Genomic DNA, 22,387 nt, shown 5'->3' on the forward strand with positions numbered 1-22,387 from the left:
TCGCATCCAACTGGAAATAAGCAGGATGAACTGTGTCACTTTCTTCTGAGCAGGAGGTGGTTCAAATCAATTTGTCCTCACTCTGTCCTTTGAACCACAGGGATAGTCAGCCTGATCTGGGAATTCTTACTGATACAAGTGAGATCAATGCATTTAAGTACCTAAAAAGATTTTTGACACCTTCACGGTCTCCTGTGGCAGTGAGGACCAGAGGGAGAATGACACAAAAACCTCTCCCCAAACCCCCACAGTGAGACAGGACAGTGTGCAGCTGCCTTTTACTCTTGATTTTTTACATCCCTTGGGAAGATCTGTTCCCAGCTGGAAGCCCTGGTCATGCCAGCCAGGAGCCACTCAGTCCCTGCAGATGCAGGTGTGAACAAGCTGTGCAAGGAATTCCTGCCATACACCACAGCATGTGGACTGATATTGGGCAGCCAGGCTGGCAGCAATGGAGGATCAAGCACTGGGATATGAAGGTTTTATGGTGCTCAGCTTCCTGTTCATTTCCTGGAGTACCCACCCTGGCATTTCAGGCTCTGATGTGGTTTTTTCCTTCTGTGCTGGGATGCAACAGGACTCTGCAGTTGCTTTACTAAGCTGCTGGCAGGCTTTGAAATGTTTCCACCAGTTTCTGTGAGGACCAGTACTTGCTAAATCATAAATCATGGAACGGTTTGGGTTGGAAGGGATCCTAAAGCTCATCTCATTCCAGCCCCTGCCATGGGCAGGGACACCTTCCACTATCCCAGGTTGCTCCAAGCCCTGTCTGACTTGGCCTTGGACACTTCCCAGGAAAGGAGCGGCCACAGCTTCTCTGGGCAACCGTGCCAGGGCCTCACCACCCTCACAGGGAAGAATTTCTTCCCAATATCTAATCTAACCCTGTCCTCTGGCAGAGGGAAGCCATTCTCCCTGTCCTGTCCCTCCAGGCCCTTGTCCCAAGTCCCACTCCAGTTCTCTTGGAGGAGCCCCTTTAGGCACTGGAAGGGGCTCTCAGGTCTCCCTGGATCCTTCTGTCTCCAGGTGAACACCCCCCAGATCTCCCAGCCTGTCTCCAGAGCAGAGGGTCCAGCCCTTGAAGCATCGTTGTGACCTCCTCTGGCCTTGCTCCAACAGGTCAATGTCCTTCCTGCCCTAGGGGCCCCAGAGCTGGATTCACTGCTCCAGGTGTGGCCTCAATAAATGCTGTTCCCAGCCTGAGTGTCTGACAAAGGTGTCATTGGGCTGGGGCACGATTCAATCCCTGCAGAACAGATAAGGATGCTGCAGCTCCAGTATCTCATCACCTCCTGCTTTTCCTCACCTCTGATGTGGATCTGCCTTTGTTTCATTTAGGGAGGGGCAGAAGGACCACCCAAGATGCTCTGTGGTTACAGTGGATAATGACCACACCTGGAGAGGGTCAGGGCTGAAGGTGAAGGTTCTCATCTCTCCCCACTCTCTTGGAGGGGATGCTGCAGTGAGAGACTTTCCCCTATAAGAGCTTAAAATGAGATGGGATGAGACAGCCCAGCTCCCTTGAGGGATTCAGGATGGCAGTTCCCAAACAGACATGGGATGAGGTGATGGCAATCATCCTCTGGGAATGAGACCTGTTCGAAGTGATTGGGCCAGGGGCAGATCTCATGATTCCCTGGGAAGTCAGAGCAGGAGCTGCTCCACTCTGCAGCTTTCTGCCTGGCCAAGGAAATACGCTCCACACATCCCTTTGTAAAGCCTTCCTGGACCACGAGATGGCATCAAAAACCAGTGCAGCCTGAACCAGACAGGTTTTTCCCCGGGTCTGGCCTCACCCAGCAAACTGGGTTGGACGGGGCAGTGTCCCTCCTTGCGGGGTTGTCCCTACCGCCCCTGGGAAGGAAATCCCCGGTTGGCTTCCTTGTCTTACACATTTTTTCTAAGTAGATTAGAACGAAATTGAACGTGCTTCCAGTTTCCCCACATCCCAAACAGGTCCTGGGTCCCATGTCACCCATCCCTTGCTGCTGACCCTCGGAAAACCCTCCCAGCACTTTGCCCTTCCTGCCTCAGCTCCTTGTGAATGACCCCGATTTCCAGTCCCACCGGTTCTCCCCCTATTTCCATTTCCCCCCTGAGGCTCATGTACAAACAAAGTAAAGAACAGGGAAAAACAGGGTTACCAAGAGAAAATGGGTCCTGAGTGGCATGTGATGGGCTCTCATACGTCACCGAGCTCCTGGCATGGTGCCTGATGAGATAACCTTTCACTGGAGCACCAAAACCACTCTTTTCTGAAGAATCCTGGGAGATTTCCCTTCCTTCTAGGAGCCAGCAGCACTTCTGGCTTTGCAAAGTCATTGCAGCAGGGCTCTCCATGGGCCAAGACTGTGGCTTTCTTCATGTGGACTCACCATGGGATGGAGCCTTTGTGCCTCAGTTTCCCTTCTGTCAAGCAGACACTGTAAATGGCTCTGCAGAGAAACTGGTCTCTCCCTGAACTCAAATTCTGCACGTACAAGACACAGTCTCTATCCCTAGATCACCTTCCAAAGCCAAACACAACACAGAACAAATATTTTGGCCCTAAGAACCTCCCCCCCCTCGTTGTGTGGTTCATCCTGTGAATAGGAGAGAGCAAGAGCCTGGGGATATCTTTGAATAGACAAAGGCAATCACAGCCCCATTCCGTGGCCAGACACTTTGGAAAAGCATCTTCCCAACCTTGTATCATCAGGGAAGACTCAGGTGAGTGCAGCAGGAAGCCCCACTAGCCAAGAGACCAGGTGCCCACCTTACTCAAGCTCTTATCTTGGCCATGGCCAATCTCTGAGCCTGCAGAGAAAGACAAAATTGTTAAACATTGCCCCAACAAGCTGTACCCAGAGCTCTCCCTGTTAAGTCAGGGTGTCAAAGTTGCTCTGGGTGGAACGTACTGACATGTTTTTCCTGCAGAAGAGCAAGGGACACAGAAGGAGGGGTTTTACTTTCTCTCTGTACAGAGGGAAAGCACCCACAGAAAAATGCTCAGGAAGCAAATTTTCATATGTCAGTGTCCCTGCTCCTCTCTCACTTCTTCTTTTCAGTGGATTTCCTCCTTCGAGGTCAGCTGAAGGTTTCTTTTTCAGGCACCAGAGCTGTCCTCATCCTTGGATGTCCCCATCTTACATGAAGCTGTCATCTGACCACAGAGGGGCACAGAGGGGAAGTCAGCTCCCACTTTCTGTCACAGGATGGATGGACACAGATTGGAGACTTGAAAGCACAAGCTCAGCAAGTGATCAGGTGCCTGGGGAGAGCAGCTGAGTTCTGAGCACTTCCCACCACTCTGGAATTTCCTGGAGGTTGGGGACATGGTAGGAGCAGGGCCAAAATGATAAATGAGACCACAGCATCTGCCCCAAAGTGTCTGAACCTGCCTGACCCATCTGAACATGAGCCAGAGGATGCCTAGGTGGCCAAGAAGGCCAGTGGCAACTGGACTGTACCAGGAATAGTGTGGCAGCAGGTCCAGGGCAGTGCCTGTCTCTGTGCTGGCACTGCTGGGGCACCTCCAGTGCTGGGGGCAGCTCTGGGCCCCTCAGACAAGAGAGACATGGAGGGGCAGGAGCATGTCCAGGGAAGGGAATGGAGCTGGGGAAGGGGCTGGAGCACCAGGAGTGGCTGAGGGAGCTGGGGGGGCTCAGCCTGGAGAAAAGGAGGTTCAGGGGGGACCTTCTGGCTCTGCAACTCACTGACAGGAGGGGGGAGCCGGGGGGGTTGGGCTCTGCTCCCAGGGAACAAGGGACAAGACAAGAGGAACCTGCACCATAGGAGGTTTAAGTTGGATACTAGGAATATTTTCTTCATGGAAAGGGTTGTCCAGCCCTGGCACAGCTGTCCAGGGAGGTGGTGGAGTCCCTATCCCTGGGGGGATTTAAAAGCCGTGTGGATGTGGCACTTAGGGACATGGGGCAGTGGTGGCCTTGACAGTGCTGGGGAATGGTTGGACTTGATGATCTTAGAAGGCTTTTCCAACTTAAATGACTCTATGACGCCTCATATGGAAAGCACATGAGAAAGGTGCCCTGGAGTTAAGGTGTTTTCCAAGAGGAACACCTTGGACTACCTGGGTCCAGAGCAGCTGCCCCAATCAGCCCCACATTGATGGGAGACAGCACTGGGGAGCTGCCCCAGCCCAAACAGCTGACAAAGATGCCCCCTTGCCAAGGGACAGAGTAGATGGAAGATAGGTACAAAAATCTGTTGAGATCATGGATAAAAAATCAGTTTGGGACTGATAAACACTAAGTTCCAGCTCTGGCTCCTGGAGTAGCACAGCCAAAAATTGCTGGGAGAGCTGGGGAGAGATGTCTGGGCCAAGCAGCGACCTTCAGGCTGAGAGGCTGCAAAAGTCTGTCTCAAGGTAAATGTAGGATGAGGGGTTTTTTTCTCAGCCCCTCTGACCTGCCAGACATGAATAAAAGCATTTTCACCTTTGGGTGAGAGCACTCAGGCACCTCCTTGGGCACAGCTGATCGTGTTTGCTTGACAACTGAAGTGGGGAGACACCCCAGGGAGCCATGATGGATGGAGCAAGGGAACCAAGGAGGGCTTGTCAACAGGAAATAGAGAAAACACTATTAATGTTCAATTCAGACAAGGATTTTGCCTTATGCTGGTGCTAAGGATCAATTTTGTCACTGTGCAAAGGGAGACCAACTTTGCAGGAGCAAATGATATCCCAGCCATCTCCACCCCCCACCCAGCCAGGGCCAGCAGGCTCTGCCCTCACTGTCTGGCTGCTCACCCAGACCTGGATTCGATTTGTCCCAGCAACGGTGGGAAGAAGCTTTTTGCTTATGTCATGTATTCCTGAGTCACCTCCCGGGGAAGTCACACGCTTCCTCGTGAGCCAGCTGAGCTGGGTTGTGTAACCGGAGTTCCCTGTTTGCACAGATTTACAGGGAGCAGAGGGCAGGATGGTGCAGGATCCTCCAGATCTAAAAGGGTCTTCAGCACCAGCAGCAAAAGGCAAAAGGGTTGCCCAGGGGGTGCAGGACATCAAGACGCCCCCTGGGTTCCACTGCCTTGCTGCACAGATGGAAATCCAGGCTGGGGGTTGGATTTAGCTCTGCTGATGCCTTTCCTTATCTCCCATCCCCACCAGGAGCACTCAGCCCCCACCAGGCAGGACAGCCTGGCCACCCTCTTGCTCAATGCAGGCACCAAAGCTCATTTTCTGTCTGGACGTTAAAATCCGGCCAACAAACCCTCAGCTTCCACCAGACAAGCCTAAATCCAGCAGAGTTAGCCAACAGCCAGCCCAAGGCATGTTGTGGTGAACTTTTTAAAGCCATGTGCTCCAGCAGTGACTCTGGCAGACACTGAATGCTTGGAGAGCGAGGATTTGAAGTCAGGATATCCCAGCTCTCATGAAGAGGTGAGGATTACATCAGTGTCCGAGGATTACACCAGTGTCCAAGCCTTCCAGTGAGGATTTATCAGGCACAGTTATGGCTTTATAAAATCCTGTTTACCAGTTGCCCTTGGCAGGTGTTTTACTTTGGCAACAGATGCAAATTTGTAATAACCATTATTATCCCCATCAAGACTTCACAGACATTCTGCCACTACCAGTGTGTCCAGGTCATCTGCAAAATTATGTCCTAGAAATCTTAGAATCATAGAAAGACTTGAGTTGGAAGGGACCTTTAAGCTCATCTCATTCCAACTCCCATGGGCAGGGACACCTTCCACTGTCCCAGGTTGCTCCCAGCCCCATCCAGCCTGGCCTTGGACACTTCCAGGGATGATGCTCAAAGAGAGACACAAGGCCAAGAAAAAAAAAACCTCATGAGCAAGTATTACAGAGCTGCTTTGGTAGTAAAATTATAGTGTTTAAAAGTGGCTGAAAAGGGTGAATTTGGAAATACATGGGTTGATACTCCCTGAAGCAGGTCTGGCAGCCCAGCTGGACAGGCTTTGAGTTCAGGGAGGACCACACTTCACTCTTACCCTAAGGCAAGCCAAGCTATTTGGTTATTAAATAAATCTGCATTTCATACCCTTGTTTTAAGCAATCATGATTTTAAACCCTGAAGATGAAAAAAACATACCTGAACTAATTAGGTCTTTGGTTTTTTTTTTTTTTTGTGGTGGGACATGAAGATACACAGGTTTTTTTCCTAAAACTTATAGGTGTCGGCCCTGCAGCAGCTTCATTAAGGGCTATTTGCTGCTCAGTGTTGAAGCAGGGACACCATAATTCAATCAGCAGTGATTGAACAAGTGATAAGAGAAGTTTGCCCAAGGCCTCCTGACCCATTTCCTTATCTTATTCCTGTAGTGGTGGATTTTGCTCCAAAGGCTGTAGCTTGCCAAAGTCTCCTCAAACACCATTCATTTCACTGATGCAAAAAAATGCCACAAAAAGTAAGAAAGGGGGGTTGTTTCATGCCTGGTTAGGACACGCAGGGATTTACAGGCTCTTGGGAAAGTCTCCAACGGGGAAATTTTCTGGCTGCATTCAAGCTTCATATGTAAAACCAAGTTATTATAGAATCACAAAATGGTTTGGGTTGGAAAGGACCTTAAAGATCATCCATTTCCACCCCCCTGCCATGGGCAGGGACTTCCACTAGCCCAGGTTGCTCCAAGCCCCAGGCCAACCTGGCCTTGGACACTTCCAGGGATCCAGGGGCAGCCACAGCTTCTCTGGGCAACCTGGGCCAGGGCCTCACCACTCTCACAGGGAAGATTTCCTTCCCAATATTCCATCTATCCCTTCCCCTGTCAGTGTGATGCCATTCCCCCTTGTCCTGTCCTTCCAGGCCCTTGTCCAAAGTCCCTCACCAGCTCTCCTGGAGCCCCTTTAGGCTCTGGAAGGGGCTCTAAGATCTCCCTGGAGCCTTCTCCTCTCCAGATGAACACCCCCAGCTCTGCCAGCCTGTCTCCAGAGCAGAGGAGCTCCAGCCCATGGAGCATCTTATCTCAAAAAATTATCAACTTATCTCAAAAACTGCATGTTTTCAGCTCAACCAACTGAAAAAGGCACAGCAGCTTTGACACTTCCCCAAAGAGGGCAAAAAGTCAGCAATCTGTGCAAAGTTTTAGTTCATCCTTTCGCTTCTTGAGAAAGATGCAAAATACTTGCAGAAAAACAGGTGGCTCCTCTGTCCCGAAAAACCATGGAGGGCACCAGCACAGCCCCAGGGATGTGCTCCATAATAAGGCAAATTAAAGGTGTTTTATGGGGCTGCACAGGTTTTAAATTGCTATTACGTAACTTGTGGGCAAAAACCGAGTTGGAAATAAGGAGGTATTGGGAATAAAGAGGGAATTGCAGCAAGTTACTGGGAGAAATAAGTGTTAGTTATGTCTTGACTCCAGCTCCCACACATCCCACACCGTGCTCACGTGACTGGATGCACCAAGGACTTCAGAGCCAGATTGTACAAAGGGCAGGACAAAAACCAGGTGATTTTTCCTGTGTTTTATGTCAACAAAATCTCACAGACAACATAGAAAACTGAAATCAAGCTTTACAAGGAGAGCAAAGAAAGCCTGTGAAGTCAGAGGGAGGTTTGGTAGGTTACAAGTTACTTATTTACTTTTTTTTTTAATTACTTTAATTGCTGAAGCATAAGTAAAAACATAGTAAAGACATGGTTAAAAATTACATGCAAAGGCAGGCAATGGTCCCAGGGCCTTTGCATACAGAGTATTGAAGAATCAAAACACTTAAACACAGCAAAAACCCTTCCAATTTTATTTCGCAAATACCATGGGGTGCAGTCAAGTGCATTTGATGTTATTTTTCTTATTTTTTTCATCACTTCACTAGAAAACCTTCTAAACCAAAATCAATTGCTAATTCTTTCAATGTCTGCAATAAGTCCCAGGTGGTTCCCTTGGCCAAGTGTTGATTTTCCACACTGGCTGCTGGGTGTCAGACTTTTGATCACTGATTAATTATTTTTCATTACAGGTTTTTGCACTTCTGAGGGTGGTGGGGAGTATGTTTTATTCCCACCTCCTCGCAGAGAGGGATGAGAAAAGAATAAAAAAGGGATGGTTTTTATCATTAAAGAGAAGCTTTGGCATCCTTATGCTTTAGAACAGGGTTTGAAAGTGGCTCCTGACATGACTTTTCTGTATTGTTCACACTTCTGAAAATCAGCAAAAGTGGGGGGAAAAGTCAGTTGGCAAAGTAACACAGTAAAATTTGGCTGTGTTTCCAGATGTAAAGTTCAAAGGATGGAGGTGGGATGGGTAGGGAAAGTTAGATGGGATGGAGGCAGGCTGCAGGCAGGCTGGAGGAGGGAAGAAGGAGGAATGGAGATGGGCTGGAGAAGGGAAGCAGGCAAGATCACAGAATCATGGAATGGTTTGGGTTGGAAGGGACCTTAAAGCTCATCTCATTCCAACCCCCTGCCATGGACAGGGACACCTTCCACTAGCCCAGGTTGCTGCAAGCCCCGTCCAACCTGGCCTTGGACACTTCCAGGGATGGGGCAGCCACAGCTTCTCTGGGCAACCTTTGTGATGTGGGTGGTGTTCAGGAGGGATGGGGCTGGAATGCAGGTGGGATGAAGGCAGGATGGAGATGGAAGAGCAGAGCGTGGGATACAGTTGGGATTGAGGAAGTATGCAGACAGGTTGGTGGAGAAAAACTAGATGGCATGGATCACAGAAGCAGGAAGGATGTGGGTGAGACTGAAAAGGGATGAAAGTGGAACGCAGGTGAGACTGAGGAGGCAGGTTGGAAGAGGAAAACTAGATGGGATGAAGGCCAGGAGGAGGTCAGAAACAGGTAGGAGGAGGAATGCAGGTGGGATGGAGACAGGATGGAGGTGGGAAGGTGGGATTGAGGAAGGATGTGGGAAGGTTGGAGGTAGGAAAACTAATGGGGATGGAGGTCAGCAGGTGGAGGGAAGAAGGCAGGAATAGGGATGTAGACAGGATGGCAGAGGATGGGATGCAGGTAGGATTGAGTAAGGTCACAGGCAGGCTGGAGGAGGGATGCAGGCAGATTGAAAGAGGAAAACTAGATGGGATGGAGGCTGGCAGGAGGACAGAAACAGGCAGGAGGAGGGATGCAGGCACGATTGAAATGGGATGCAGGTGGGATTGAGGAGGCTGGCAGGTGGAGGGAAGCAGACAGGATCAGGGAAGCAGGTAGGAGAAGGGAAGCAGGCAGGAGGAAGGATTCAGACAGGAGGAAGGATTCAGACAGGATGGCAGAGGGTGGGATGCAGGTAGGATTGAATAAGGCCACAGGTAGGCAGGAGGAGGGATGCAGGCACTATGGAGACGGGATGCAGGCGGGATTGAGGAGGGATGCAGGTAGGCTGGAGGTAGGAAAACTCAGTGGTATGGAGGCTGGCAGGCGGAGGAAAGCCAGCAGGATCAGGAAAACCGGCAGGATCGGGAAGCCGGCAGGATCGGGGAAGCCGGCAGGCAGCAGGGGCGGGCAGGAGGCGGGCAGGCGGCAGGATGCTGTCACGGCGGGGGCGGGCCGGGCGAGGTGACTCAGCCTCCGGGAGCTGCCCCGGTCGCCGCTACCGAGGCTCGGGGGCCGTGCGGGGCGGTGAGTCCTGGGGGCCGGGCCGGGGACGCGCATAAGGGGCGCAGCGGGGCGCGGGTGCGGGCGCGGCTACGGGACCGGTAAGGGCAGAGGATGCTGCGGGGCGGGGGACACGCGTGGGGCGGTGGGCACGGGGCACCCCCTTTCCACGGCTCCGTGGGGGCTGCGGAACATCCAGCGGCAGCGTCTCCCGCTTTTTCCGGCGGCGTTTTTTTGGGATTTTTGTCCGTGGCTGGCGCGGGAGGGGGATTGCGGTTGCGGGATGCGGGAAGGGGTTTGCGCTGCGGCTCGAGGGTGCGGCTTGTTGCAGGAAAAATGCCTTGAACCGTCAAAAATCAGCAAACCTTCAGAAGGGGTCACGGGAAGGGAGAGGAAGCGTTGTTTTTATAATAAAGGCAGGAAAAACACCCCAGCCTGCTCGTCAGCTGACGCTGCGGTCGGTTTGGCACCCTGGGAACATCCCGTGATCGCAGCCCAGCCTGGGTCTGGACCAGGACCGTGGCTTGGGAATGGCGCTGGAGAAGCTGCCATGCGTCGCCCTGGCCTGGAAGAAATCTCTCTGTATCCCGATCCCAGGGATGCTCTGCAGGCGTGGTACAGCAAAGATCGCGTCCTTCGGGCATTTCCCACCTGGTTGCGGATGAAGGGAAGGGATTTCCGTAGCACGGGGTGTCTGAGGTCTTATGCAAGGCTCTGGTTTGGGGATTGGACTGTAAGAATAGGAAAAAAAAAAATCAGTGCAGCTCTATTTGTGAGGAATCTTGTGCTTTCTGTGCATGGAAGCTGTAGAGGTGAGCACTGCAGCTTGTGTCAGGGTGGATTTATTTTGCCAGATACTGAACAGCCTGGTCTAGTAGGAATTAGATGATCTTTAGGGTCCCTTCCAAGCCAGACCTTTCCTGGATTTTGTTCTCTAACCTGTGCTTGTGATCTGGCTTTGCTAGAAAGGAGTAAGTGTGGGAAAGAGTGCCTCATGTTGTTTTTTTCTTGAAGAAAAAACAATTCAAGTTCTGACAGTGCAGTGAGAGCTGTAATGAAGTCACCAGGCCACGGGTTTGGTGCTGCCAAGTTCACCTGGTGCCACAGCAAGCTGAGCTGGATCGTATCCTGAATGGGTTTGCTTTGTTGTGGCTTGGAGTCACAGACTAACCCTGGCAAACAGGACAAAGGACAAAGCCTGGCCTGGGCAAAGGGCTGGTGCTGAGGAGGACACATGACTTGGGCGTTGCTGAGCACCCCCCTAGACCGGGAGGGGCACCCCTGGCCCTGCAGGGGTGGGGGGTGTTTTAGAATTGAGGGTGGGACAGCTTTTATCTTCCTCAGACCCTTGGAGAAGGGTGTGTGAGTGACTCTGTCTGTGCCTGGAGGAGTTTGGCCCAGACAGTGGAGGAGCTGAGATGCCTCAGGGCTGTGACTTATCTCGTGGTCTGACCTGCCTCAGCTGAGTCATGTGAGCTGGGCTTGGAACAGCCGAGCTGGGCTTGGAACAGCTGGTTTTGGGGTTGGGTTGTTGTTTCCTAAATAAAAGTTAAATGGGACTTGTAGGCTTTGATTTTTGGGGTAATTTGGTGAAGACCTTCGTGATGGGACTCTGCAGCAATAAAGGGATTTGCTGTTGTGGGCACCGGGCACCTCCCTTGGCTGCTTAGAGGGGGGGGCTGTGGGATCCTGCTGATGTCTGGAATAACAGGGTTTAAATAGCAGGAGCTCTGTCCCTGGGAGAGTCGGCAGGGAACTGCCTCTGGCTCCTAGATCTGGTTGAGAGGGATGGAGAAAGCACCTGGGTGGTGTCTCCTCCTTCCCTCCTCCTCTGCGACAGCACGGAAGGATGTGGGTGGATTCTGCAGCACCAGCACAGCCATCTCCCTTTAGATACTCTCCTCCCTCTCAGTCTGCAGCTGCTCTGAGCAGCTCCTATCGGAGAGCCTTCGGCCGCAGTGCTTCCTCCTCGCTGGCTGGGAGTGGGGGGCTTGAGAGCTGCACTCGGGGGCCCATATTTCCTCTTTTTAAGCAGCCAGCTGGCTGAATTGTGAAATTGTGAGCGTCCTGCCCAGGGACAGGTGTGCTGCTGGGCAGTTATTTCTTGCTCGTTCTTCAATAAACTGCAGTAGCAGTTTTGGATCCGAAAGCAGGGGGGTTCTCTGCTCCCAGGGCTGCAGCCCAAGAGGAGGTGAAACAGCTTGGATGGCTCTTTGTAAGCCCCAAACATCCTCCTGCCACCTGGAGAGCTTTCGAGGGTGAAGCTGCCGCGTCCTAAGAAGTCCAACAGCCTTGTTTTCGTTTTCAAGCTAATGAGCTGTGGTGGGATGTGACCTGTGAAAACAGCCTTAGCCAGGGTTATCCCGAAGCTGCGAGGCACCTCTGGAGCCATGGGAGGGTTGCAAAGGGAAGGGATCTCCTGGGTTTACTGGAGCAACTCCTCTGACCTGTTCACTGTGCGTGAAGAGGAGCAGATACCTGTGGGGTGCAGCAGCTGTTTCGCAATTCTGGGTTTGGTGCTGCTCCTCTGATGGTATTTGGAACAGCCGTGGGGTTTTAGTGGAGGAGGTTGTGTTTGGAGGAGATAGAGGTGGTGGGGGAAGCACGTGCCTGATAACGCTGCCACAGGAAGCTCTTGCAGCTCGAATCAGCTGGGAAAGGGCGGTGATGGTGGAAACCAGCAGCCTTTTCTTGCTGCAGCGTCTCCGGGATCGTTGTGGCTCTGGCTGCACGTGACCCACCGTCAGTGGGAATCGGGAATCCATCCTGCCAGTCCCGTGCCTGTGTGCCCTATTTATAGATCTGCTGTGCACAGGGCGCTGGCTGAAGCTGGGGAGGAGGAGGGGGGGGGGGTTAGAGAGGAAGAAATCCCGCGAGATCGAGGATTTCCCTTTCCTTTTCCAGCCAGATGCTGGGATGTTCCATGCCAGCCAGCTGGGAGTATGAGCTCCCCCTTGAATCTTCATGGCCATGGGACGCCTCCTAGAATAATAGAAAGGTGTGGGTTGGAAGGGAAGTTTAAAGGTCATTTAGTCCAACCCCTCTGCAATGAGCAGTGGCATCTTTAACTATAAATCAGGTTACTCAGAGCCCCATTCAACCTGACCTTAAATGTTTCCAGGGATGGGGCAACCACAGCTTCTCTGGGCAACCTGTGCCAGGGCCTCACTGCCCTCACTGGGAACCACTTCTCTCTAATATCCCATCTAACCCTGCCCTCTTGTCAGTTTGAAGCCATTCCCCTTGCCCTGTCCCTCCAGGCCCTTGCCCAAAGTCTCTTGGAGCCTCTTTAGGCACTGGAAGGGGCTCTAAGATCTCCCCAGAGTATTCTCTCTTCCAGGTCGAACATGCCCAGCTCTCTCATGCCCCACAGGGAGGCTGCATGCCCAGGGGAGAATTGGCACAAGGTTTGTTTGCTGAAGCAAGGGGCTGGCTCCCAGCTCTTTGGTTTGCCAGTTTTGCTGGCCCTGGGCCATGTCGTGGGGCACATGCAAAGCAGCAGAGCTGAAGCAGCAAAGGGAAACTGCAGGCATCTGTTTTCAGTTTGGTTTCAGGAGAGGAAACTGCAGGGATCTATTTTCAGTTGGGTTTCGGGTTGCCTGGAGTGTGGTCTGGTGACCTGAGGACGTGAGATCTCCCGTGTCTGTCCCTCAAAAGCTGGGTGTGAGCAGCCTATCGGTTCCTTGTAGGGTGGGTTTCAGCCTGTCAGCAAATTTACAAGCATCCTGCTGAAAAGAAAAGTGTCTCTCATGTGGCTTCTGGCCTCGAAAATACCTCCTTCCTGTGCTATGGAATAAACAAAGCTGACTACAGGAAGTACAGAGGTTTTTTGGGGTTGGATTTTTTTTGTGTGTGTGTATGTATTTTCATATTTTTTTAAATATTATTCACTGAAAAGGTGCTTCAGCTCTGGCTGGTCACCTGCAGGCTTATTGTGACCATGTTGAAGGGGCACAAGGCAAAAACCACAGTAGTCTTCGAAATGTGTATTTATTTCTCTGGGTGTAACCTCCTTCCTGCTGCGTAAGCAGGAGAGCACGGAGGAGACACCGGGAATGCCAGCGAGTCCCTTGCCTGCAGAAACCTCTAAGCAAGCAAATATGCATGAAACCCCTGCAAATATGCATTAAACCACTTCAAAGAGGTGAGATTTGGGGGTAGGAGCACCCCTGTGCTGCTGAAACTAAACTGTTTTTTGTGCTGAGCATCCTGCTGAAAGCACAAAGAAGGGGGTAAAAAAATAAATAAACGGTGGAAGTAGGAGGGGGGAAAGGAAAAAAAGCCCCTTTATACAGTGAGCTGCAGCCTTCTGGGCTTGCTGCTGGCAGAAAGTAGGACACTCCTGCTGGGTTTTCTTCTCTGGAAAGGCTAAACTTGGCTGTGAGTGGGTGGAAACAGCCGGCATGGAGATGTGTGTGATCTCCCATCCCCATCCCCTGCTCATCCAGCTCTGTCTCGGTGGGGTTGGAGAGCTGCTGGCAGGAGCTGCGTGTCCGGTTTAAGCCCAGGCTTGCAAAGGTGATTACACATTCAGCTCGCTGGGATGAGCAGGAATTAAAGCCTGAGTGTCTCTGCTGTGGAGCATACGAGGTCTTGGGTTGCTCACTGGTCTTGGAGCTCGCCGGGGTGGGTGTGGGGGTTGGCAGGAGGGAGCTGGGAGGGTTTGGAGGAGGAGGAGGGTGCCCTGGTGTGTTTGTAGAGATAGAGGAACTCGTGGCCTGGTGATGTGTCTGAGTCAGGTGTGGGGACGTGGAACAAGCTGCTGGTGTTGGGGGTTAAACTGGAGCTGGGCAATTGGATGTGAGTTATATTAAAGGAGGCAGGAGAGCAGAGAAACCACCGAGCCTTGCAGCGTCTTTGGCTGGGTGGTGCCTGTGGTCCTTCACGGGAGGCTGTTGTCCATTCTTTCGTGCTCTTGGATTTCCCCTGCGTCTCTGTTCCCCAAATTGGGACTTGCCTGGTGCCCTGCACCTCCCTGCTGAAAAGCCCCAGTGGGAGTGGGAGCAGGGGGGCAGCAGCCACAGGCAGCTTCAGTGCATGTGGGACATCCTCTGGATGGGCAGGGGGTCACACTTGGGGGCTGTAACTCCGATCAGGGTCCCCAGGGCAACGGGCTGGCCAAAATGAGGCTGTGAAGTCCAAAAAGTCCAAATTTGGAGTGATATCTTTTCAGGAAGAGTACTACAGTAGGGCCAGGAGTCAGCAAGTCCCTGGGGCTGCAGCCCTGCCTGGGGTTTGCCATGGAGGTGGGATGTCATTTACTCCTTCTCCTAGTCCTTATTCTCCATTTTTGTAGGAGTAAACACAGGTTTTAATACCCTCCAAATCCCTTGGATCTGCTTCAAAAAGTATTTTCCTGCTGCTGCTAATCCTGTAGTGGTCAACAAACAAGGTTGCCTTGTCTGATTTCTCCTGAGCTGCAGGGGGGTTATTTCTCTGCTCCTGTGTCTCTCCTGACTTTTGGGGTAATTCAGGATACAAAGGGGCCTGGTGCAGCCACATGTTTTATCCTCCCACATGTTGCTGTGATGGTCCTTTGGTGTTGCTTGTGGTCTGAGCCTACCTTGGGAAGTTTGCAATGATGCTCCAATCTGGCTGCAGGTGGAGTGTCCCATTCTTTGGCCAAGATGTGGCCATCCGTGTCCATCCTGTGTGTCCTGGTGGCCTTCGCCAATGCTCGCAGCATTCCTTACTTCCCTCCCCTCTCCAGTGACTTGGTCAACCACATAAACAAGCTCAACACTACCTGGAAGGTGAGTGCTGGGTTGATTTTTGGGGGGATATATATTGGTAATATATTGTCTCTTTGTGGGATTCAGTGGCTGGGCTTTGGGAGTCTCACCACAGTGGTGACATCAAACCAGCCTTGATTCCAGTTGATTTTTCCAGTGAAGTGATGCTCTCGGGGTTCCTGGAGTGACAGTAACTGGAGCTTCTCCTCTTTGGAGCAGAGCACTGATGAGTTTGTGGAATAGGAGCAATGTAAGAGGAGGAGACTCTGGAGGTGTCCAGCTCTGTTGGTGACCTCCCCAAACCCTCCTTGGCCAGTTTGCTGTGGCCAGACCATTGAGATGGAACTTACTGGTCATGATGGGCTGATCCTGGAAGGGGCTGTGTTCTGTGTCTCTGGGTAGTTGGCTCTTGACCCCTGGGCTTTACAGCAAGTGTCAGACTCTGGCTGGGATTCAGGGAGCTCTGGAGCACCAGGCTGGTCCCAGCAATGTGCTTGGTGGCTGTGAAGAGTTGTGTCCCATTTCTGTGTGTCTCTTCCCAGGCAGGGCACAACTTCCCCAATGCTGACATGAGCTATGTGAAGAAGCTCTGTGGCACCTTCCTGGGTGGGGTCAAGCTCCCTGAGAGGTGAGTGCTGGCAGAAGAAGGTGAAGCTCCTGTAAAAGCTTGTCTGGATCTTCCAGATGTGTCTGAAGAGGGTGAGGGACTCTTCTGGCAGACTGTGAGCAGTGTTCCCATGGGTGTCGCCTGCTGGACATCATGCATGGAATTAAGCATGGAGCATGTGTAAGGGGAATATCTGTCCTATGTCCTGCCAGATACTTGACCAACTGTGTAATTTGTTATCCTTGAAAATTAACACACTAGAGGAGCTGCTGACCTGGTCTGAGGACATCAGAAGCACTTATGCTCCTTCAGTCAGCAAACAACAAGAGCCCTCATCCTCCAGGTCACCTTCAGAGGAGGTTGAAGAGTCCAGAGCAACCAGTCCTGTTACACTGGTGCTCCTGTGACGGGACTTCCTTCTTCTCACTTGCAGGGTGGACTTTGCTGCAGACATGGAGCTGCCTGATAACTTCGACTCACGGGCACAGTGGCCCAACTGTCCCACCATCAGTGAGATAAGAGACCAGGGCTCCTGTGGCTCCTGCTGGGTAAGAACACGGGCAGCTTAAGGTCCTGTTAATACAGACTTTGCTGGACAAAAACCATGCTGTTGGGTTTGCTACTGAATTGTGTAAATCATAGAGTCACAGAGTGGTTTGGGTGGGAAGGGACCTTGAAGCTCATCCAGTTCCAACCCCCTACCATAAGAAGTGACACCTTCCACTTGATGAGGTTTCTCGCCTTGCCTTGAACACTTCCAGGGATGGGGCAGCCACAGCTTCTCTGGACAACCTGTACCAGGGCCTCACCACCCTTACAGCCAAGAATTCCTTCCCAATATGCCCTCTGGCATTATGAAGAAATTCCCCCTTGTCCCTGTCCAAAGTCCCCCTCCAGCTCTCTTGGAGCCCCTTTAGGCACTGGAAGGGAGTCTAAGGTCTCCCTGGAGCCTTCTTTCTCCAGGCTTAACACCCCAGCTCTCCCAGCCTGTGTCCAGAGCAGAGGGGCTCCAGCCCTCAGAGCATCTTTGCTGCCCTATATGGGGGAACAGGGAGGACCCTGCAGTGTCTGAGCTCCTCAGTGTCTTCTCCCAGCCAGGCCCATGCCTGCTGCACTCACTGCCAGGAGGTCTCCTGGTTTCTCTCCCATGACCAGCTCTAATGGTGGTTTGGGGCTGCCCACAGGCTTTTGGCGCCGTAGAAGCGATTTCAGACCGAATCTGTGTCCACACCAACGCCAAGGTCAGTGTGGAGGTGTCAGCTGAGGACTTGCTGTCATGCTGTGGCTTCGAGTGCGGCATGGGGTGAGCTGCTCCTGATCCTTGTGCACTTGGAAGGGGGGTGGGAGGAGCAGGGACACAACCTAGAGATGCTCATTGTTTCACCTCTGTCTTCCTGGTCTCCCTAATGAGCAGGAAGCTCCACCAGAGGTTTGTGCTGTGAGTGCTGGAGTTAGATGGGAACAAAAAGCTGATTTCATGGACAGGAAGTCCTCTGGGACACATCCTGCCCCCAGGATAGTGGATGATGATGGCTGGTGGAAGGAGGGCAAGCCACAGCAATGCTCCCATGCAGAGCTGGCAGTTGCCAAAGCCAAGGGAAGGATCTTTCCTAGTCCCAGATCCTTGTTTTCAGGTACAAGCCTTTTGCCTGTGGCTTTTCCAGTTGTTGAGCACAGGGTAGGGAGTTTGGTCTCCAAGTCCTGTTGCTCCTGGCAACAGAAGCTGATAAGGGACCTGGTAAGGAGGCACTTTGGGATTTGGAGGCTCTTAGCTCCTTACCTAAGGGCTTTGGTGTCTCAAGGCGAGTCCTCGGGAAGGCAGGAATAGAGTAAAAGAATGGTCAATATGCCCGAAACTTTCCTTCAGCCACCCAAGCTCCCTCCATTCCCCTGCCTCCCCCAAAATGGGCAGGCTGGGGTTGGAACTGCTGCCTCTTCCTCCAGGTGCAATGGTGGTTACCCCTCCGGCGCGTGGAGGTACTGGACAGAGAGGGGCCTCGTGTCTGGGGGCCTCTACGATTCCCATGTGGGTAAGTCCTGGCAGATACCCTTGGGAAAACAAAGAGGACCATCTCTGCCTGGTTAAGGTTCATGTCCTTCGGGAGGCTTCTGTCCTGCTCTGCATCCTTGTGGCTGCTCCCTCCTTCAGGTCTGGGCTCAAAAACCTCTGCTATCCCAGCTCCTGTCCCCGTTTCTGGTGGCTCCTTTTGGTCACTCCTTTGGGACAAGGGTCCCTGAGCAGCACCTAGAGACAGGAGACCCACCCAGGAAGGGAGCCAGTAGCCCTTAACAATCCCACAAGGCTCCTGCTTCCATTGCAGGAATGAATCAGGCTGTGAATTTTTTGTTGTAGCTGGTTTTGGACTAGTTTGGTACATTTTGGATGAGGTCAGGAGATCTTCCCGGCATGTTTCCCCTTCCAAAAGTCACTTCCAGAGTGGAAACCTCAGCCTCCTCCTAGCATGGCCATGTTCCCATCATGTTTCCATCTTTTCCATCTTCTTGGTGGGAAGCTGATCCAGAGGGAAACCCTTTGCTGACGGAGAGATTGCCCAACTGCCAGGGGAGAGACCTACTCTTGCACCTCACTGATCTGTAGGGTTCCTGGGTCAGAAAGACCCTTTCTTGGGGCATCTGGTGCCTTCTTCAGCATGGCTGTTAGGAAATCTGGGGACAGCCAGTTCATGTCACCTCTGTCCTCGACAGGCTGCCGTCCCTACTCCATCCCACCCTGTGAGCACCACGTGAACGGCTCCCGGCCCCCCTGCACCGGGGAAGGAGGGGGAACCCCAAGATGCAGCCGGCACTGTGAACCTGGGTACTCACCCTCCTACAAGGAGGACAAGCACTATGGTAAGGGAGGTGACAGCACAGCTCCAGAGCTGCTCCTTGTGGCAGCTTGGTGGGGTTGGCAGGGTTGGACCTGTTCCCAAGCTGGTTTACTGTGGTTATTTTCTGTGCCTTGTCCCTGGAGACCCCAGTCTGATGGTCCTGGAGCAAACAGCAGCCTGGCAGATGCACAGTTTGTATTTGTATTCCTCATCAGCTGAGACTGGGGAAAGAAGATGGTTTGAGTCCTCATGGTGCACGTGGCTGGGTTGAAGAGTGTGGTGCTGAGCCCTGTGTGGTGTCAAAGCCACCTCCTTCTGACTCCTTGGTAGAGCCAGCCCTGTACATTTAGGATAATCCAGCTGTTTCTTAAAGATTTATCTCAGCCTTGAGTAATTTGGATTGTTTTTTGAGGATGTACAAGAAGAAAATTTCCATTCCCTCTGAAGCTGTCTGGAATAGGTCTTTGGGCACAGAATATGACTCAGATGAAATAATTCCCTGTAGAAGAGGGATATCTGGAGCTCACTTTGCCTGCCTGACTGTGTCAGTGTCTCCAGAGCAGCTGGGTTTGAATTTAACCTGAGTTTAAGTGGAAGAGGCCTCTTGCAGGGTCACACTGAGCAGTCTCAGCCGAGCCATCCAATCCCTGTGTGGCCTGACAGTTCTGTCCTAATGATGAGAATTTTCTTCTCCCTAGGCATCACCTCCTATGGAGTCCCTCGCAGTGAGAAGGAAATCATGGCTGAGATCTACAAGAATGGCCCAGTGGAAGGAGCCTTTATTGTCTATGAGGATTTCCTGATGTACAAGTCTGGTGAGTGTCAGCACTGAGGCTGGGGGGAGCCCTGTTCCCTGCTTCATCCAGGGGGTCCTTCCTTTGTGGCCCTTGTCCCTCTGCTCAAGTCTGAAAGGAGATCTCAAGCTCACCCTTGAGTATCTGGTGTGGCAGGACCATGGGCTGATGCCATCTGCTGTATCCATTGGTTTATAGCAAAGGGAATCAGTGCTTGGGAGTGGTTCAGGGAGGGAACCCCAATGGGGACTGCCCCAAATTCCAGCTGAGACCAACAGCTTGGATTTTAGGTAAAATCCTGGCAGAAGGACCCCAATTCCTTGTTCTGAACTGGTTTTTGGCCCCTTGCTGAGTGTCTCTGGATGTCCTGTGTGCTGAGCTGGTGCTGAGCATCAGTCATAGAATTGTGGAATGGTTTGGGTTGGAAGGGACCTTAAGGATCATCTCGTTCCAACCCTCTGCCATGGGCAGGGACACCTTCCACTAGCCCAGGTTGCTCCAAGCTCCGTCCAATTTGTCCTTGAACACTTCCAGGAATGGGGCAGCCACAGCTTCTCTGAGCAACCTGTGCCAGGGCCTCACCACCCTCACACCAAGAATTCCTTCTAACATCCAATCTAAATCTCTCTTCTAGTTTAACACCATTCCCTCTTGTCTTGGCACTGTCTCCCCATGTAAAATTCCTTCCTCCAGACCCTTGAATTTCAGGTTCACATTTAACCAAAAACCTCTTCTCTGCTGCCCTCTGGATCGCCAAATCAGGCGTCCCACAACCTCTTATTGCTCTGTGGCATGGAGACACAGTGCCTATGGACATGTTGGTGTGTTGCCTTGCAGGGGTGTACCAGCACGTGTCCGGGGAGCAGGTTGGAGGCCACGCCATCCGGATCCTGGGCTGGGGGGTGGAGAACGACACCCCGTACTGGCTGGTGGCCAACTCCTGGAACACCGACTGGGGGGACAACGGTGAGGCCCCGCAGGGAACCCCCTCCCTGTTCTCCTGGGCACGGTGAGGAGGTTGAGGTTGAGTGTTGCTCTTGGTGTGCTTCCAGGCTTCTTCAAAATCCTCCGAGGGGAGGACCACTGCGGCATCGAGTCTGAGGTCGTGGCCGGCATCCCCAGGACGGAGCAGTACTGGAAGAGGATGTAACCTTGGATCAAACCACAAATAATCCCGAGTCCCTGATGCTTTTAACTGATAGTGGGTTGGGTGCAGAGACCCCCCCCCTTCTAAGAGACTATAGTTGAGATTACTTTATTAAGCTTTTTATCTTTTTTTCCTTTTTTTTCTTTTTTTGGTTGTTTTTCAGGTTTTTTGGTGGTTTTTCTTTTTTTTTTTTTTTTGTACATCAGAGCTGGAGGTGGAGCTGCTCTCTGCCAACCTTCTGCTCCTGGTGGGTTGCAGCCATGGGGCATTCCCTGCTCAAAGGACTGCTGGGGAGCTCGCTGGCTCTTGGTGTTTGGTTAGCCTGGACCCCTTCCAGCCCAGTTTGTTACTGGGAGGGCAGGAAGCAGTAGCTTTGTGCTGGGATTAGGGACTTGCTGGGGCAGCAGAGACGGATCCTGCTGGGAAGCCATGGCCAGGAGGGATTTGTGCACCCCTGGTTGGGTTGGTCTGACTGTTAGTACCCAAAACAAGCAGGGAATGTTAGTGTGTGCCTTGAACTGGCTAAATTTAGACCTATTAGTGACAAAATACTGATGAACTTGATGTGGGGCTGGCTCTGGCCAGAGCTGCCTGCACCAAGTCCTTTGTGCATTGCTTGCTCTGCTCCATCCATTTGGCTTTTTAAACCACTTCAACTGTTCATTTGGTTTCTATCTGCTGTAGTCTGGGGTTCTTGATCCCGGGGAAGGGCCTGGCTGGAGCTCCGTGAGCCTTTGATCAAATATCCTGCCAGCATCCAGGAGGACACTGGAAAGAGCAAACCACTTTATATCCATGGCTGGGCAGCTTGGTGTGTGAACCCTGGGCAAGGGTGCAGCACCCAAAATTGGGGTGCTTTGGCGCTGGAGGTGCTGAATGCTGACCTGAGGGATGGCTCCCAAGTCTGCTGCAGATGCTTGGAGGTATCTCACTGACTTGCACACAATTGAAGCGGTTTTTTTCTTGAGCCACAGGTGTTAAGGAAGAAAAATACCCTTATTTTTGTTACTGGGGGGAGGTGTAATAGTTGTGTAGGAGGAATCATGATTTGCCAACACTAATATAGCAAAAGAGCTTTTTTTTTTTTTTAATTAAAGCACAAAGTATATTGCTGAGCTGAGGCTGCAGGCTGAAACATGTGAAGCAGGCTCTCCCATGCACTGTAAAATAGCCCCTTACCTCTGCTTACTCAAACACCAGTGAGCCAGAGCTGTGCTGTTGTGGTTGGAACAACCGTGCCAATAAATGATTTCTCCAATGTCTTGTCTCCTGGCCCCTGGTTGCTTCTGCTCAACTTCCAACCACCTCAAATGATTGTCTGCTGTGGAAGCAGGTGAGACCTCTCTGTCTTCATGGAATAGTTTGGGTTGGAAGGGACCTCTAAGATCATTCAGTTCCAGCCCCCTGCCATGGGCAGGGACACCTTCTACTAGCCCAGGTTGCTCCAAGCCCCATCCAACCTGGCCTTGAACACTTCCAGGTCTGGGACAGCCACAGCTTCTCTGGGCAACCTGTGCCAGGGCCTCCCGACCCTCAAATGGAAGATTTCCTTCCCAATATCCCATCTATCCCTGCCCTCTGGCAGTGGGAAGCCATTCCCCCTTGTCCTGTCCCTCCATCCCTTGTCCCAAGTCCCTCTCCAGCTCTCCTGGAGCCCCTTTAGGCACTGGAAGGGGCTCTAAGGTTTCCCTGGAGCCTTCTTTCCTCCAGGTGAACACCCCCAGCTCTGCCAGCCTGTTTCCAGACAGAGGGGCTCCAGCCCTTGGAG

The 22,387-nt window shown here is 52.2% G+C and overlaps 1 protein-coding gene across 3 annotated transcripts; it reads left to right on the forward strand.

Moving 5' to 3' along the window:
• The first annotated feature begins 9,394 nt into the window (after positions 1 to 9,394).
• On the forward strand, positions 9,395 to 21,879 carry CTSB (cathepsin B). 3 transcript variants are annotated; one of them, XM_032682884.1, is made up of 10 exons: positions 9,395 to 9,532; positions 15,110 to 15,261; positions 15,783 to 15,868; positions 16,281 to 16,395; positions 17,032 to 17,150; positions 17,792 to 17,877; positions 18,554 to 18,700; positions 19,377 to 19,493; positions 20,310 to 20,438; positions 20,525 to 21,879. In XM_032682884.1, the coding sequence occupies exons 1-10, from the start codon at positions 9,439 to 9,441 to the stop codon at positions 20,620 to 20,622; spliced, it is 1,143 nt and encodes a 380-aa protein (XP_032538775.1). In that variant the 5' UTR covers positions 9,395 to 9,438; the 3' UTR covers positions 20,623 to 21,879. The 3 variants fall into 3 exon arrangements, with proteins under 3 accessions (XP_032538775.1, XP_032538776.1, XP_032538777.1); XM_032682885.1 differs by having other exon boundaries at positions 9,491 to 9,609; XM_032682886.1 differs by lacking the exon at positions 9,395 to 9,532 and adding an exon at positions 13,073 to 13,198.
• Positions 21,880 to 22,387: the final 508 nt, after the last annotated feature.

The sequence above is a fragment of the Chiroxiphia lanceolata genome, chromosome 3 (assembly GCF_009829145.1).
Source record: "Chiroxiphia lanceolata isolate bChiLan1 chromosome 3, bChiLan1.pri, whole genome shotgun sequence".
Lineage (NCBI taxonomy): Eukaryota > Metazoa > Chordata > Aves > Passeriformes > Pipridae > Chiroxiphia > Chiroxiphia lanceolata.

Excerpts from the sequence above, each read along its gene's own strand:
- CTSB (XM_032682884.1), top strand. The coding sequence starts at position 9,439 with ATGCTGTCACGGCGGGGGCGGGCCGGGCGAGGTGACTCAGCCTCCGGG. Across the intron at positions 9,533-15,109 it reads CTCGGGGGCCGTGCGGGGCG|GTGGAGTGTCCCATTCTTTG; the intron begins GTGAGTCCTGGG and ends ATCTGGCTGCAG. Across the intron at positions 15,262-15,782 it reads AGCTCAACACTACCTGGAAG|GCAGGGCACAACTTCCCCAA; the intron begins GTGAGTGCTGGG and ends GTCTCTTCCCAG.